Genomic DNA, 17,007 nt, shown 5'->3' with positions numbered 1-17,007 from the left:
GCGCACCAGAAGTCTGTTCCGGAATCGTTTCCCGGAACCGGGAACGATTCTCACAGGCTCCTCCCACCAATAGGCCGGAAAGAAGCAGGGTCGAGCCTGGGTCCCAACGCTCCAGGAGGCCGCCTCCAACCCCGATGCTGCAGCCGCCGCAGCCGCCGCCGTCGCAGCAGGGGAGAGCCGCACAGCGGAGCCAGACTCACCACAAGGCTTGCTCCAGTTCTTCTTTCCAACCCTTCAATAAAGATAATAAAGACCGTTCGCGAACGGCAAGTACATTAGATCAGATTAGATTCACTTTATTGTCATTGCACAGTAACGGGTTACAATGCAACGAAATGTAGGTGGGTCTAACCAGAGTGCAAACACTCTGCTCATCAGTTGAGCAACATGTATAAATATATTACAATATAATATCTGTGCAGCAAATTAATTACAACGGTTACACAGTAAAGTGCAGGTAGTGCAGCAAAGTGTAAATTAGCAGTAGGGACTAGGCAGTATGAGATATGGATGGGTATTTTGTATGCAGTCTGACAGCTGAGGGAAGAAGCTGTTTAAAGGTCCTGTTAGTTGTGCCTGGGAGGCTGCGGTAGCGTGCCCCAGAGCGGGTGTCAAGTTGAAGGGTAACAGTCCATGGTTGGGGTGAGAGGTGTCCTTTATGATGTTGCGTGCTTTTCGAAGGCACCTCTTCCGTAGATTGAGGTTATGGCATGGAGAGTGGTCTTGGTGATGCGTTGGGCAATCTTCACCACCCTCTGCAGTGATTTTGGTCCTTGATGGTGCACTTGCCATACCAGACTGTGATGCAGGTGGTGAGGATGCTCTCGATGGTACAGCGGTAAAAGTTCAGCAGCACTTGGGGGGGGATAGATGGACTTTAGCCAATTTCCTGAGGAAGAAACATGCCTTGTGTGCCTTCTTGATCAGGGTTGTGATGTTGGGGGCAGCGTTTTCGCTAGAAGAAATTGGGGCCGGTCATGTGACCGGGAAGGTTTCATTTTACCTGTCAAATTGGAAAAAAATCGGTCGGATATTGTCCGTGTTTATTGCACTTAAAAAAATGTATAGGCAGGCTATATAAAGAAGAAGAAAAAGTGTGTGATCATATTTTGATTCGCCATGGTTGTTAATTACCGGTACTCCGCAAAGCTTGCCGCGGGCTTTCGCTAGCTTGCCGCTTGCCGCTTTCGCTAGCTTGCCGCCGTTTAGTTCATAAACCTACGGTAGTCTATAGCGATCAATTTGAGCGAACGCACGAAATGTAAACAACTTATTTATTTTATCACACAGGCTACGCTACAATCAAAACCCTCATTGTTTTACATGAATTGGTTAAAACAAATGACCACTGATAGCATATTTACACACAATTCAAATGAACACATTCAAAAGTATTTCTGCTTAATTTAAAAGGTTACAGTTGGGGGTCCAGGAGAGGTCCACAGAGATGTGGACTCCAAGGAACTTAAAGCTGGTAACGCTTAACCTCCTCCCCATTGATATGGACAGAGGGGTGTCTGCCTATTTGTTCCTTCTGAAGTCCACACTGATCTCTTTAGTCTTGCTTGTGTTGAGGGCCAGGTTGTTGTTGCTGCACCACTCTGCCAGGTGCTGAACCTCTTCCCTGTATGCCGACTCATCATTTTTGCTGATGAGCCCGACCATGGTTGTATCGTCTGCAAACTTCCCGATAGTGTTTGAAGCATGAACAGGACTGCAGTCATCTGTGAAGAGGAAGTGGAGGAGGGGACTGAGCACGCAGCCCTGAGGAAGACCAGCGTTCAGGATGAGTGTTTGGGGGGTGAGCTTATCCAGTCTGACATGCTGGGGTCAGTTGGTCAGAAAGTCCAGTATCCAATTGCGTAGGAGGGGGTCGATGCCAAGGACACTGAGCTTATTGATTAGTTTGGAGGGGATGATTGAATTGAATGCCGAGCTGAAATCAATAAACAGCAGCCTTACGTAGGTGTTACACAGGTTCAGGTGGTAAAGGGCTGGGTGTAGGACTGTGGTGATGCCGTTTTCCGTGCTCCTGTTCTGACAGTAGGCAAACTGATAGGGGTCTAGTGTGGGTGAAAGCTTGGTTTTCAGGTGGGCTAAGACCAGCCTCTCGAAGCATTTCATGATGGTGGAAGTGAGTGCCACAGGTCGGTAATCATTCAGGCTCTTTGGGGAACTGTGTTTAGGGACAGGCACAATTGAGGTGGAATTGAAGCACGCAGGGTCTTTTGCTTGGGCTAGACAGGTTGAAAATGCTGGTCATGGCCCCGGTCAGCTGCTCTGCACACGTGTGGAGTACACGTCCGGGGATGCCATCGGGGCCAGCAGCCTAGCCTTTGTTGGTTCTGCTCAGTGCTGCCTTCACCTCTGTAGGGGAGAGTGTGAGGGGCAAGTGGTTTGCAGGGAGAGTGGCCTTGCTGGCCATCTCATTGTTGTTGCAGTCAAAACGAGCATAGAACTTATTTAGCTCATCTGGAAAGGAGGGGTCGGTGGGTAGGGTGGAGGCATTAGAGGGTCTGAAGTCTGTAACATACTTCCTAAAGAGCGATATTCGTTAGGCCAACTGCATCCTACGCTTGTTTTGCATTCCTCTGGGCTGCCTCTTTCCCCCCCTCAGTCTGGTGGCTGTAGGGTGGCGGCCGGACGGCGTATTTACATAAGCTCTGGTTCACCTGCTTCAAATAAGCGGCGTCCCTTTGAGCTTCGTGGGCGGGCTGGAGTCTCGTTACACGAGTCCGTAGATACGGACGCATGTACCAGGCTACTAGTTCCCCACATCATCCCCTCTACCTCCCTCCTACAGTCTGTGGAAGGTGGGAAGACGGGTCTGCGCGCTGTGGTTACAGCTAGCGGACAACACGGCGATCCTAGCACTGCGGCTAGACAGCTTGTCCACGAGTGCAGCGGCTAGACGGCTCGCTTCCTGTTCAGCGGACATGAGCGCGGCGTCTATACAGCTTGCTGTTTGTACGCTCGCTGAGCCCCCTCCCTTTCATGGGAGGGGGCCCTTGGTTCACACACAGTTTGGAGGCAGTAGGGGCCGAGGAATACGGGTTATTCCTGGACAGCGTTCCTCAGCTGCCAGCTCGCCTTAACCATCTCTCTTTCCTTGGTTTTGCCATCAACTGGGAAAAGAGCTCCCCGTTCCCCAGCCAGCAGATAGTCTACTTGGGGCTTTGCCTAGACTCAGCCAACATGACAGCGATGCCCTCGCCTCGTCGACGAGACGTCATCCTGTTGAAACTCTCCCGCTTTCGTGTTCGCAGAAACGTGACCGCACTGTCCACCATGAGCCTGTTAGGGCTGTTGGCAGCCGCCCATCCCGTGGTTCCCTGGGTCTGCTCTTTATGCGCAGACTCCAGCAGTGGTTTGCAACGGTTGGACCCCATGCGACACAAGATCAGGGTGCTCCTTGTACCCCGTTCGGTGTCAACAGACCTGGAATATTGGGAAAGAAAACCCGTCCTTCTCAGGGGTTTTCCCCTGGGCAGAGTGACGTCCTAGGTATTGTTCTTCACGGAGGCCTCGTTGACGGGTTGGGGAGGAACGTGCCTCTCTCACTCAATTGGAGGCGAGTGGCTTACGCCCCCCACAGCACACATAATGTGTTGGAACTCGCCGCTGTGAGGAAAGAGCCCTGCATATCGCGGGCGCCCAGAACTTCGTGGCTGACCTCATGTCTCGAGGTTTGGGACGGCTCAGGTGGACCTGTGTGAAGTTGGCCCCCCGTCTCATTCAAAATATTAAAATAACACTGCTGTTCGTTTGTGCTAGGTTTGTGCTGGTTTGTGCCGTAAAAATTATCGTTTGTGCTGATAAGGATTTTGAGTAATTCAAAATTGTATTTTCTGGCATGTGACGTCACCCAGCCCCCCGTTCACGCCCAAATCTCATCAAAATAGTCCCAATCGTTAGTGCTACGTTTGTGCTGGTTTGTGCCGTCAAAAGAAATTGTTTTGCTATTATGGTTTCTTAGTTGTTCCCGTTTGATTTTTCACACATGACGTCACTCAGCCCCCCGTCCTCCTTCAAATCGCGTCAAAATGGTCTCTATCGTTAGTGCTACGTTTGTGCTGGTTTGTGCAGTCAAAAGAAATATTTGTGCAACTATAGTTTAAAAGGTATTCCAGTTTGATTTTTCTCAGGTGACGTCACTCAGCCCCCCCTCCAACTTCAAATCGCGTCAAAATTGTCTCTATGTTTAGTGCTACGTTAGTGCTGGTTTGTGCTGTTAAAAGAAATGTTTTTGATACTTTACTTTTTAAGTAATTAATACAACTTTATTTCGCTTCTTGTTATGTAAACAGTCCACTTGTTATGCAACCATCACCCCTAGAACGCTCAAATCGTGTCAAAATGGTCATCGTTAGTGCTACGTTTGTGCTGGTTTGTGCAGTCAAAAGAAATGTTTGTGCCACTACAGTTTAAAAGATATTCCAGTTTGATTTTTCTCACGTGATGTAACTCAGCCCCCCTGTGCATCTTCAAATCGCGTCAAAATGGTCTCTATGTTTAGTGCTACGTTAGTGCTGGTTTGTGCTGTTAAAAGAAATGTTTTTGATACTTTACTTTTTAAGTAATTAATACAACTTAATTTTGCCCTCTTGTTATGCAACACAGCCCACCGTCAACCTTCAAATCGCGGCAAAATGGTCTCTATCGTTTGTGCCAGGTTTGAGCTGTCTTGTATTCTTGTTACTCGTTGCGTTCTCGTCATTTCAGGTTGTGTTCATTGTATTTCTCCGTGCTACGTATGTTCATTGTTTACTCGTGTTTCTGACCTCGGACTGAACCTGTGAGCCCTATTTGGATTATGTTTGCTTACCTGTGTACCGTATCCTGCCAGTAAACGTTTGTTCTTTATTCAACTACTGAGTTCTGAGTCGTGCATTTTGACGCGATTTGAACGTTCTAGGGGTGCTGGTTGCATAACAAGTGGTCTGTTTAAATAACAAGAAGGGAAAATAAAGTTTTATTAATTACTTAAAAAGTAAAGTATCAAAAAAAAATATTTTAACAGCACAAACCAGCACTAACGTAGCACTAAACATAGAGACAATTTTGACGCGATTTGAAGATGGAGGGGGGGCTGAGTGACGTCACGTGAGAAAAATCTAACTGGAATACCTTTTAAACTATAGTTGCACAAATATTTCTTTTGACTGCACAAACCAGCACAAACGTAGCACTAACGATAGAGACCATTTTGACGCGATTTGAAGGAGGACGGGGGGCTGAGTGACGTCATGTGTGAAAAATCAAACGGGAACAACTAAGAAACCATAATAGCAAAACAATTTCTTTTGACGGCACAAACCAGCACAAACGTAGCACTAACGATTGGGACTATTTTGATGAGATTTGGGCGTGAACGGGGGGCTGGGTGACGTCACATGCCAGAAAATGCAATTTTGAATTACTCAAAATCCTTACCAGCACAAACGATAATTTTTACGGCACAAACCAGCACAAACCTAGCACAAACGAACAGCAGTGTCATTTTAATATTTTGAATGAGACGGGGGGCCAACTTCACACAGGTCTCAGGTGGACGTGTTTGCGTCCAGGGAGAACACACACTGCAGGTGGCGGTTCTCTCTCAACCCTCGGGATCTTCCGTTAGGGGTGGATGCATTGGCACACACACCTTGCTCAGCTCTGTGGTTTCCAGAACTAGCGGCGCCCTCACGGATGGTGCAGTGGCTGGTACCGTTCAGATCGGATGCGCTTTCACAGGCCCACGGGACAGTGCACCACCCGCCAGATGTTTCGGGACGGCTGTTGGTTTGTCTCCTTAGAGGTTGATCCTGCGGGGCAAAGGTTTGCCTGAAGAGGTTATCAACACTATCCAGAGTGCTCGTGCACCTTCTACTTCTTCCCTCTATGCGGCGAAGTGGGGCGCTTTCTCTAATTGGTGTGACAGGAACTAGGAATGCGCGATATAAACGATATACGATATAAACGATAAAAAATGGCCTACGAAAGAGATTTTAGTTATATTGCTCTATCGCGATAATGCATGTTTGACGCAATCTATCCATGACCTGCGTAATATAAAGAGCGGGTCATGGATAGAGCTACGAGCTGCAACCGCCTGCAACGCATCGTCCGCGACCCGCGAAATTTGAAAAAGAGCCACGAGCTGCAACCAGCTGCATTGCATCATCCGCGATCCGCGAAATTTAAAGAGCCACGAGCTGCAACCTGCTGCAACGCATCGTCCGCGACCCGCAAAATTTAAAGAGCCAAGAGCTGCAACCGGCTTCAACGCATCATCGTCATCTAAGCAAATATGGCTGAAAGCGACACGGAGGAGCTGGTGATTGCGCTCATTTCATGTTTTTAAATTGTATGCGTTCACTTTGCACTTTTATGTTTTAATATGAAGTATCTGTGCACACACTTGGAAGATTTTTCTTTATTTAAAATAGCCATGCCTAATACTGGATGTATTTCCCTAATTCACAGTATCCGTTTCTTTATTAACAAGAGAAGTATACGTCATTACACAGAAGATTTTTTTCTTTGTTAAAGACTCTGCAGCTACAACATTATGTTGTATGATTACACTTTTGCACAATAAATGTTCTCAAAACGACATACTAAGTTTCTTTCTTTTGTTTTATACATTTAGCAGTTTGGCTTTCCTTAGAGTCTATGTAACCTGTTCTGAAATGGTTATATTATGATTTATATATCGTGATATATATCGTTATCGCAATAGGTTGCAATGTATATCGCAATATGGATTTTAGGCCATATCGCCCATCCCTAACAGGAACCACGCTGTCCCATCTCAATGCGAGGTGGGAAGCGTGCTTGCGTTTCTGTAGTAGGTCTACTTTTGGAAAAAGGTTTGGCCGTCTCCACTATAGATGTCTATGCGGCAGCCGTTTCGGCTGGCCATGCAGGCTGTGATGGTAGACCGATCTTCAGCCATCCACTGATCAAGAGATTCTTGCGTGGGCTAGAAAGTGTTAGGTCTATTTCGCGCATGCTTACACCATGCTGGGATCGCCCCACCGTGATGCGCGGGTTGTCCAGGGACCCCTTCGAGCCTCTGTCTCAGGCCCCTTTGGATGCCCTGTCCTTTAAGACGGCGCTCTTATTGGCTTTGGTTTCTGCCAAGCGGACCACTGAGTTGACCGCTCTGTCTGTCAGCCCGAGCTGCTTGTTGCTTAACGAGGACAGCTCCTTTGCGCTGCTCAGACCTAATCCTGCGTTCCTCTCAAAGAACATTAACAGTTCTTTCCGTTCAAGCAATATTGTGCTTAAGGCTTTTCACCCCCCGCCTTATTCTAGTGCATTGCATTTCCTGTGTCCGGTGCGGGTGCTGGCTATGTGAAACGCTCTGCCACGTTCCGCTCCACACAACAGTTGTTTGTGTGTTTTCGCTCTCTCTAAACAGTGGTTTTCTCGCTATATATGTGAGGGTGTTTGCTTAGCCTACTCTTGGCAGGGCTTAGCGCCACCGTTGGGTGTTAAAGCTCACTCGACACGGGGCGTGGCCTCTTCAACGGCTCTACTCAGAGGCGTTTCGGTGGAAGACATCTGCACGGTTGCGTCTTGGTCTTCCCCCGGCCCCTTTGTCCGTTTTTACATGTTAGACATGTCCAGGGCCACTCTGTGTTGGAGTCCGGGGCCCCTTCTACGCCTTAAGAATATAGGCATGTTCTTTTAAGCGGCATCGTTAATGGATTTGACTGCCAGTATTTCTCTCCCGCCGTTTTTCAAATGAAAAAAAGACTAGAGGGGTTCCTATTGGCTCGCCAGTTGACGATTTGGATTTGTCTGCCATTATAGCACTCCCGCCGTTTTTTTCAAATGAGAAACTAATGAGAGAATTTCCTGATTGGAGAGTTGGACTCCGTAGCTCCGCCCCCATTGGTAGCGGACCTAATGGAAACCGTATTACTCTGGTTTTTCTTTTCCTTTTCATGGATTCCATGAAGCACGGATTGAGCCGGATTTTTTACAGACTCACTTTTTCTCTTGATCATCGCCTTGCTTGATCTAGGAGGAATTCGTTTTTTATTAAGCTGTTGTGTTTTGCACATCCTCGGCTTTTTTGAGTCTGATGTGCCCTGGTGACTTACATTTTTTGACTGGGGTCCAGCAGGAGTTCGCCTTAGCCCATAAGGCGAAGCCTAGACGGCGTATGACATTATAAATCTAGTTCTATGATTGTAGGCGTAGCCGTCTAGTTGCCCACCTGTTGTACCCTCCAAATGCTGAAAGAATAGTGTGGAGGATGAGCGGCGGTATGCGCCGCCTTATATACACTAATCCGCCGCGAAATCTACGGGGGCCGCCATCTTTGCCTGTCGCCATTGCTGCGTTGCTGGAATGTTACTTGCCGCTGCTCTCTAATGGTTTTTCAGTGAAAAGCATCCTGCTCGTGGACTTTTCGTAGTGACAGGTGGAAACAACATGGACAATTGGGTAGATGATGTCAGGCACTGGCCAAAACTTACCGATGAAGGTAATTTATTGACAACGTAATGTATTAAGATGTGTATTGATTGATGACAACAATAAAACCTAGCTGCCAGTATTAACTGTGTTTGCTAATATAAGTTGCAAATAGCTAACCATAACCAGTTGTAGCAGTTGTAGGAATACAATACATGTTCTTACAGGTTGTGGCAGACGCCAGGGAGGGGTGGTGATTGAGGGGAGGTACGTGGCAGCATGCTGGCTCCACCCCCAAGCTTTACAGGGACTGCCTCCCTTAACGATGCAAGCCTGAGGTGCATTAGGCAGGAGTGCTAGGGGATAAAAGGGAGCATGCAACCACATGAACCGAGCCTACCATGGAGTGCCTCTGCGTGAGCCTCTGCGAACTGTGTGTGGCCAAAGAGAGCAGGAAACCTGAACATTTACAGATTATTTGTGTACCAACCGCTTTGTGTGAGAACCCTCCCGGTGACGACCCCTGGACTACGGAATACGGACTACGGACACTGGATTACCCTTTTCCCCACCCTGGTGACATTTATTCATCTTTTCTGAATAAACCACCTTATTGAACTGCTCTCTGTGTGTGTGTATCATTTGACTTGGTGGCGTGGAAACCCCACACCCACTGGCCCGCTACACGTGGTGGAGAATGCGTGCTTGTAGCCAAAACCAAGTCAAATAGATAGACCAACACAGGGATAACAATGGAAGCGTTGATGAAACAGCTAGTGGAAGTGAGCATGGCGCATCAGGCTACGACCCGGGAGCTGGTGGGAGCGCTAGCAGCCGGACATGGCGGCGTGGCTGCAGGCGCTACAGCTTCCCGTCCTGCCCCCAGCAGGTTTCTTTTAAAGCAGACAGAGACTGATGATATAGAGGCATACCTCAATACCTTTGAGAGGACGGCGGTTCGGGAGAATTGGGATCCAGCACAATGGGCCAGCCTACTCGCACCGTTCCTGTCAGGCGCAGCACAGAAGGCGTATCAGGACCTGACGGACGATCAGGCGTCTAACTACGAAGGGCTGAAGAAGGAAATACTACGCCGCTATGGATACACATTGATAAGTAGGTCACAGAGGTTTCATGATTGGACTTATGATGCAACGGCGTCGCCGCGATCACAAATGCACGATCTAATCAGGTTGGCCAAAGGCTGGCTGACGGCTGCCCCACTGACGCTTACGGCCACAGAGAAGGTGGTCATGGACAAATTCTTGCGGTCCCTCCCATACGAGGCTAAAAAGTTAGCCAGCCAAGCTAACCCGCAGAGCGCAGATCAGTTGGTGGAGTTGGTGGAAGGTCACCAGGCGGCTGTGGAAGTCCTACGCAGTGGACGTCCACTGAGGGGGGAACCCAACCCTCGCCCAAAGGAGCAGGAGCGGGAGCGGATAAGGACGGAGGACCACGGCAGGACCCCGGCCAGGGAGACGCCAAGAGCCAGCCCCCCGAGACGTCGGCCCTTCCTGAACCCAGACAGCAGAAAGTGCTACGAGTGTGGCGAGCAGGGACACATCGCATGGACCTGTCCGAGTCGTGATGTCTCGATGCCGTCGGCATCAGCTGGTGAGTTAACAACCGGGCATCCCTGCAGATTGCTGACGGTTTGCTGGGGCGAGGAAAGTGGTCCTTCCCCAGTCACTCCGGTGAAGGCCAACGGAAGGGACACGACGGCTATGTTGGATTCCGGGAGTATGGTGACCCTGATCCGACCGGACTTCGCCCGGTCCCCGAGCTTGAGGGACACTGTGGCAGTAACATGCATACACGGGGAGACTAAGAACTACCCCACTACCCTCCTTCACCTACAGACCACAAAGGGGCAATACACAGGACCAGTGGGAGTCGTCCCAAACCTGCCAGTGCCGGTTCTTATTGGGAGGGACTCCCCACTGTTCAGCCAACTGTGGGCCAGTTTGGCCGGAGAGGGGGGAGAGCGGGGGAATCTAAAGGAAAGAGGACACCGGAGAAGAGCGAGGGCCGATAAGAGGGAGGTCCGGATGTGTGGCCTACACGAGGTGGACCCACAGGGGTCAACTGAACCTCTATCGGGAAGTGACGCAGGGGACACAGGACAGGAGGCAGGGGAGGCGAGTATGGACAATCTGTTCCCGATGGACCATGAGGCAACGCCAGAGCCGGCCTCATTATCGGGACGGTTCGGAACAGCCCAACTGGAGGATCCCAACCTGACGAGTGCTCTCCAGCAGGTGACCGTGGTGGACGGGAAGGCCATCGAGGGGGTAGGTCTGATCACATACCCTCATTTTGCCATCAAGAACAAGTTGTTGTATCAGGTCGTAAAGAGGAATGATGAATGTGTGGAGTTGTTGTTGGTGCCCCGTCCCTTTGTTCAATCAGTCCTGCAGCTGGCACACTCCCACCTTCTTGGGGCTCATCTAGGGGTGGAGAAGACCCTGGACCGGATCAAGGCAAGATTCCACTGGCCGGGGGTAAAGAGGGCAGTGGAGGATTACTGCCGCAGTTGCCCGGAGTGCCAACAGGTGGCACCAAAACCACATTTCCGTGGCCCATTAATTCCCCTACCCATTATTTCAGTTCCTTTCAGCAGGATTGCCATGGACCTGGTGGGACCACTACCCAAGAGCAGCCGGGGGCACCAGTACATCCTGGTGATACTGGATTATGCCACTAGGTACCCCGAAGCCATTCCACTGCGCACCATGGCCTCAAAAGGGATTGCACGTGAGTTGGTCCTGATGTTCTCCCGGGTGGGCATTCCCGAGGAGATCTTGACAGACCAGGGAACCCCGTTCATGTCACGAATCATGAAAGACCTCTGCAAATTAATGCACATAAAACAGTTGCGCACCTCAGTTTATCACCCGCAGACCGATGGACTAGTGGAAAGGTTCAACCGTACCCTGAAGCAGATGCTGAAGAAGGTGATGGAGGCGGACGGACGGAATTGGGACCAGCTGCTTCCCTTTCTCATGTTCTCGATCAGAGAAGTGCCCCAATCGTCGACCGGCCACTCTCCATTTGAACTCCTCTATGGGAGACGACCCCGGGGGCTGCTGGACATAGCGAAGGAAGCCTGGGAACAGCAACCGTCGCCCCATCGAACCATGGTGGAACACGTGGGAGACATGAGGGACCGGATGGCCACCCTGTGGCCCCTGGTGCGGGAACACATGCAGGAGGCCCAGGTTGCCCAAGCACGGGTCTACAACAGAGGGGCCCAACAGCGAGACTTCCAGCCCGGAGATAAAGTGCTGGTACTTGTCCCCACAACAGAGTGTAAGTTTCTGGCCCGGTGGAACGGGCCATACGAAGTACTTGAAAAGGTAGGGGAGGTGAATTATAGAGTCCGACAGCCGGGACGAAGGAGGCCGACTCAAATTTACCATGTAAACCTGTTAAAGAAATGGAATGCACGGGATGTACTCTGCTCTATTCCTCCAAAGGCTACCAGTGAAACCGGGCCTGCCAAGGTGCCCCTAGGGGAACAGCTGAGCCCAGCACAGAGGCAGGAGCTCATGGAGTTGGTCGACCAGAACCAGGATGTGTTCTCCAGTGAACCGGGCCACACCAATCTGGTACAGCACCACATCATCACTGAGCCTGGGAAAAAGGTGAAATTGAGACCCTACCGCATACCGGAGGCCAGGAGAGAGGCCGTCAGGACCGAGATAAAGACTATGTTGGAAGCGGGAGTCATTGAGGTGTCAAACAGTGAGTGGTGCAGCCCCATAGTGTTGGTGCCGAAACCTGATGGCACCATACGCTTCTGCAACGACTTTAGGAAGCTAAATGAGATTTCTAAATTTGACGCCTACCCCATGCCCCGTATAGATGAACTCATAGAACGGCTAGGGACCGCCCGGTATATCAGCACGCTCGACCTGACAAAGGGTTATTGGCAGGTACCCTTAGCTCCCGAGGCGCGGGAGAAAACCGCTTTTGCCACTCCTGACGGGCTGTTCCACTACAGGAAGCTACCCTTCGGGTTGCACGGGGCCCCGCCCACCTTCCAGAGGTTGATGGACCGGGTACTCCGTCCCCATCGGGGGTACGCGGCCGCCTATATTGACGATATAGTCATCCATGGGAGTGAGTGGGACACTCATGTGAAGCAGGTGAGCGCAGTGTTGCAGGCCTTACGGAGGCGGGCTAACGGCTAACCCAAAGAAGTGCCAGCTCGGTCTGCAGGAGGCGGAGTACCTGGGCTACACCATTGGGAGGGGGTGCGTGAAACCCCAGATCAAGAAGGTGGTGGCGATACAGGACTGGCCACGGCCCCTGACCAAGAAACAGGTACGCACGTTTGTGGGGCTTACCAGCTACTATCGGAGGTTTATTCCCCACTTTGCATCCGTAGCCAGCCCTCTGACAGATCTGACCAGGGACCGGCTGCCCGCCCAAGTCACATGGACCGAGGAGACGGAGAAAGCCTTTCAGGACCTAAAGACCGCACTGTGTTCAGGACCCGTGCTGGTAACCCCGGACTTCACCAAGCCAATGGTGGTGCAGACGGATGCGTCAGAAACGGGGGTGGGGGCAGTGTTGTCACAATTACATGAAGGTGAGGAACACCCGATTATTTTTATCAGCCGGAAGTTGTTGCCGAGGGAACAAAAATACTCCACGGTGGAGAAGGAATGTCTTGCCATCAAGTGGGCCCTGGAAACCCTGAAGTACTACCTGTTGGGGCGCCACTTCACCCTGGTCACAGATCATGCACCACTGGTTTGGATGTCGAGGAATAAGGACAGTAACGCCAGGGTCACCCGCTGGTTCCTATCATTACAACCTTTTGCCTTCTCGGTTGTTCACAGGTCCGGGGCAGCCCATGGGAATGCGGATGCCCTATCCAGGAGGGATGCTCTGGGGAGCTGGACCGCCCCTCCCTCCCGGTCGGAGCTGAGGGGGAGGGTGTGTGGCAGACGCCAGGGAGGGGTGGTGATTGAGGGGAGGTACGTGGCAGCATGCTGGCTCCACCCCCAAGCTTTACAGGGACTGCCTCCCTTAACGATGCAAGCCTGAGGTGCATTAGGCAGGAGTGCTAGGGGATAAAAGGGAGCATGCAACCACATGAACCGGGCCTACCATGGAGTGCCTCTGCGTGAGCCTCTGCGAACTGTGTGTGGCCAAAGAGAGCAGGAAACCTGAACATTTACAGATTATTTGTGTACCAACCGCTTTGTGTGAGAACCCTCCCGGTGACGACCCCTGGACTACGGAATACGGACTACGGACACTGGATTACCCTTTTCCCCACCCTGGTGACATTTATTCATCTTTTCTGAATAAACCACCTTATTGAACTGCTCTCTGTGTGTGTGTATCATTTGACTTGGTGGCGTGGAAACCCCACACCCACTGGCCCGCTACAAGGTATTCAGGATTATTTCATTAATCGTCTGGGATGCGATGAGCTGCAGAACTCAAACTTCAGGGCACTGATTGAAGGTCAGAATTATTTGAGCTTTGGATGGATTGGCCAGATACTACACGTCATCGCAGATCAGCTCATCATGTTAAAATGTGTCGTGAGGTTTTCACAGGCAGTGAACTCCTACCATAAGGTATCAGTAACCATACAGAGAGAAGATGGCAAAATTCTTGAATGTGTGTGTGACTGCGTGGCCGGCCGAGGGAAGTGTTGTAGCCATACAGCAGGACTACTGTACAAAATTAAAGATGCAACAGCAAGAGGATTCACAGGCCTGGCCTGCACAGACACAGCATGTGCCTGGAACCGGTCTACCTGTGACAATGTAGTGCCAGAGACTGTGGAAAATATGCAAACAGGTCCCAGAAAATGTATGAGTGTAATTTATACTGCATTTGAGACAGATGAACATGTTATTGCACATTTGTCAGCACCAGACATGGTTGGGTTATGTATGATTCCTGGAACCATTTTGAATCATGTGTTGACTGCTCAGCCACAGACTGCACACACTGCAATAGGTCCACCTATTGAGCATACAATGTGTGCAGAACAAAAATGCACCCTTTGCAACACAATATTTGAAACGTGAAATATTAGAAACGGAGACCAAGGGCCAGAATAGTCAGCTGTGGCTGGACCAAAGACAAGTAAGAATCACCAGTAGTGAGGCATCTGAGGTACCAAAAAAGGCAGACCCAACAAACTGGGTTGAAAGAAAACTGAACACAAGGTTTTCTGGAAATGAGGCTACTAGGTACGGTCAACAAGCTGAGCCTTTGGCTAATGTTTCGAGCAGACAACAGGGTTTACAGTGGAGACTACAGGCCTGGTTGTGCATGATCAAGAAAATTGGCTTGGTGCCAGTCTCGATGGCATAATCACAGATACTGACAGAGATACTATTCTAGAGATTAAGTGTCCCACAGCAAAAAAGCTTGAAGCACATGGTGGCAGTCTACTAAAAATTATAGATTCCAACAAATACAATGTTAGATTGAGTGATGGAAAGTACATTCTGAGGGATAGGGTTAGGGTACTACTATCAGGTCCAGGTGGCAATGCACTGTGCAAAAAAAAGGAATTGTAAGTTTATGGTGTGGACCCCAAATGAACATGTGATCGTAGATGTACCCTACAACGAAGAGTGGAAAATGAACAAAATCTGCCACCTGAAGAGGGTGTACTTTCAGCATCTGCTACCAGCAGTAGCAACAAGAATTGCACACGGGGTCATGAAAGTTTGTGGGCTCAAGTAGCTATTACACTTTAATGTGCTTTGACATGACAACTTACCGGGAATACACATAAAGAGTTTGACATTTGTTCACAGTTTAAACCTGTACATTTTAACTATCTACATTGTTGTCTGAAACTGTTGGTTGATTTTTCTGTTGAAATACAAATTAATATTTGGTATACTGTACACAGTTCAGGTGTTTCTTCTTCATTCAGTACTGTTACGGATTAACTGAGGTTGCAAATTACATAACCCTGCACAAATATTTACAATCTCATCAACACTTAAAAAATGTTCAGCCTTCGAATTGCTCGCTCAATGTGAATTCTGACATTCGCTAGGCGTCGCGTGGATGTCACCTCATGTTCAGACAGCTCCTTACGTCCACGTGTGAATGCAGGAAGAGCTAGACTCACTAGCTCTTCCAGCAACTCAGCAATGGCGACGCGACTTTACTTCCTGTTTCGCCGGATTAGTGTATACACGGTGCCGTGGGAAATGTGGGCGGTGCCCACGTTGATTGGTGCATAGTTGACATTTTCAGTGTGCGTGAGCACGCGCACGGGACAAGCCCATCAGGCGAAGCCCAGACGGCTACGCCTACAATCATAGAAGTAGAGTTATAATATCATAACTATCGATTCTAAACGCTACTTAATTGTGGTTGAATTAAAGAAAGAAAGACGTTGATGTTGTTTTTGTGTTGTATGCAGGCGCGCTGTCCGGGGGATTCCACTTCCAGGTCAATGATGGGGTGAACTTTTCCCCCCGGCAGATCTTCAGCACAGTCGCTCGCTCCCGTCTGCTCAGCCTGCACAAGAACCAGCCCCTGGAGGTGTACCCAGGTGTGGTCCTCAAGCTCCCACACATGTCCTCATTCTGATCAGCCTCTCCCACCCCCTGCACAACCGCCCCTTCACCTTCCCACACAACGGTTGCTGGGGTGAATCATGCAAGCTAACAACCAGCTTGTTTCCAGGGATACCTCCACCATTTTACCAGCATGAGTTGGGGATCGAACTAGCATCCTTGTAGTCCATCCCATGACACCCATGAGTTGTGTCTGTGTTGGTGCATGGGTGTGTGTCATGAAGAATATTGTTCATGACACACACCCATTCACCAACACAGAAAGGCCATGGACCATGTGGTTCTCAGGTGATTTGAATCAGGACCTAAATGTCATGGCTATCTCACAGCGATGGAAGAGTTTAAGCGGCCTCGTAGCCTCTGTCTCCTTGTTTGAATGCTCTGATCTCCTAGGGCCTCATTTATCAACCCCATGTAGAAAAGGCACTAAATTCTCTCTTACGAATGAAATTTAGGATTTGCTTAAGCACAACAAAAATCGGTACTTATCAAACGGGCAAATGGCAATCGTAGGCCCATCAGCAAGTAAGGAATCTTGATAAATCCCACCTGTTCCTAAGTACCATGCATGTTTACGCTCAGACCCTTTGCATTCAGAAACTCCTCCAATTAACCATGCATGCTCACAGACTTCCCTTTCCTTACCAAGGAAAGGGAAGTCTGGGGCCCCCTGCTGGATCAGCTGCCCCCGCGACCCGACCCTGGATAAGCGGTTGGAAGATGAGGATGAGGTCACAACGGATCCTTTATCAACCATGAGAATATGTTCTTCCCCTCACCGCTATAATGGCAAAGAGAGCGAAGAAAATTAACTTCTCCAGCATTAAAATGGAATCGCTTGTAGACAAGGTTGAATTAGACCAAAAGTTACTTTTTGGCTCACTTAGTGCAGGGGGCATTACAAATAAAAGAAAGCTTGCTGCATCGGAAAAACTGACTGATGCAGTTTATCCAGTATGGCCGGAAGTGAGAACACTATCTGAAGTTTAAAAAAAGAGTCACACCCCACAGACGTGAGACG

General features: G+C 49.7%; 1 protein-coding gene across 1 annotated transcript in view; it reads left to right on the top strand.

The window, feature by feature from the left end:
* The window catches only part of LOC130372334 (chondroitin sulfate proteoglycan 4-like), a 164,285-nt gene that overhangs the window by 137,691 nt on the left and 9,587 nt on the right, over positions 1 to 17,007 (top strand). Inside the window, exon 20 of the mRNA XM_056578302.1 lies at positions 2,246 to 2,258. Coding sequence (XP_056434277.1) covers positions 2,246 to 2,258 — 13 coding nt within the window. The remainder of the gene's footprint in view (positions 1 to 2,245; positions 2,259 to 17,007) is intronic.

The sequence above is a fragment of the Gadus chalcogrammus genome, chromosome 19 (genome assembly GCF_026213295.1).
Source record: "Gadus chalcogrammus isolate NIFS_2021 chromosome 19, NIFS_Gcha_1.0, whole genome shotgun sequence".
Lineage (NCBI taxonomy): Eukaryota > Metazoa > Chordata > Actinopteri > Gadiformes > Gadidae > Gadus > Gadus chalcogrammus.
Note: the sequence above shows the minus strand (reverse complement) of the source record. Positions and strands in the feature narration are given on the sequence as shown.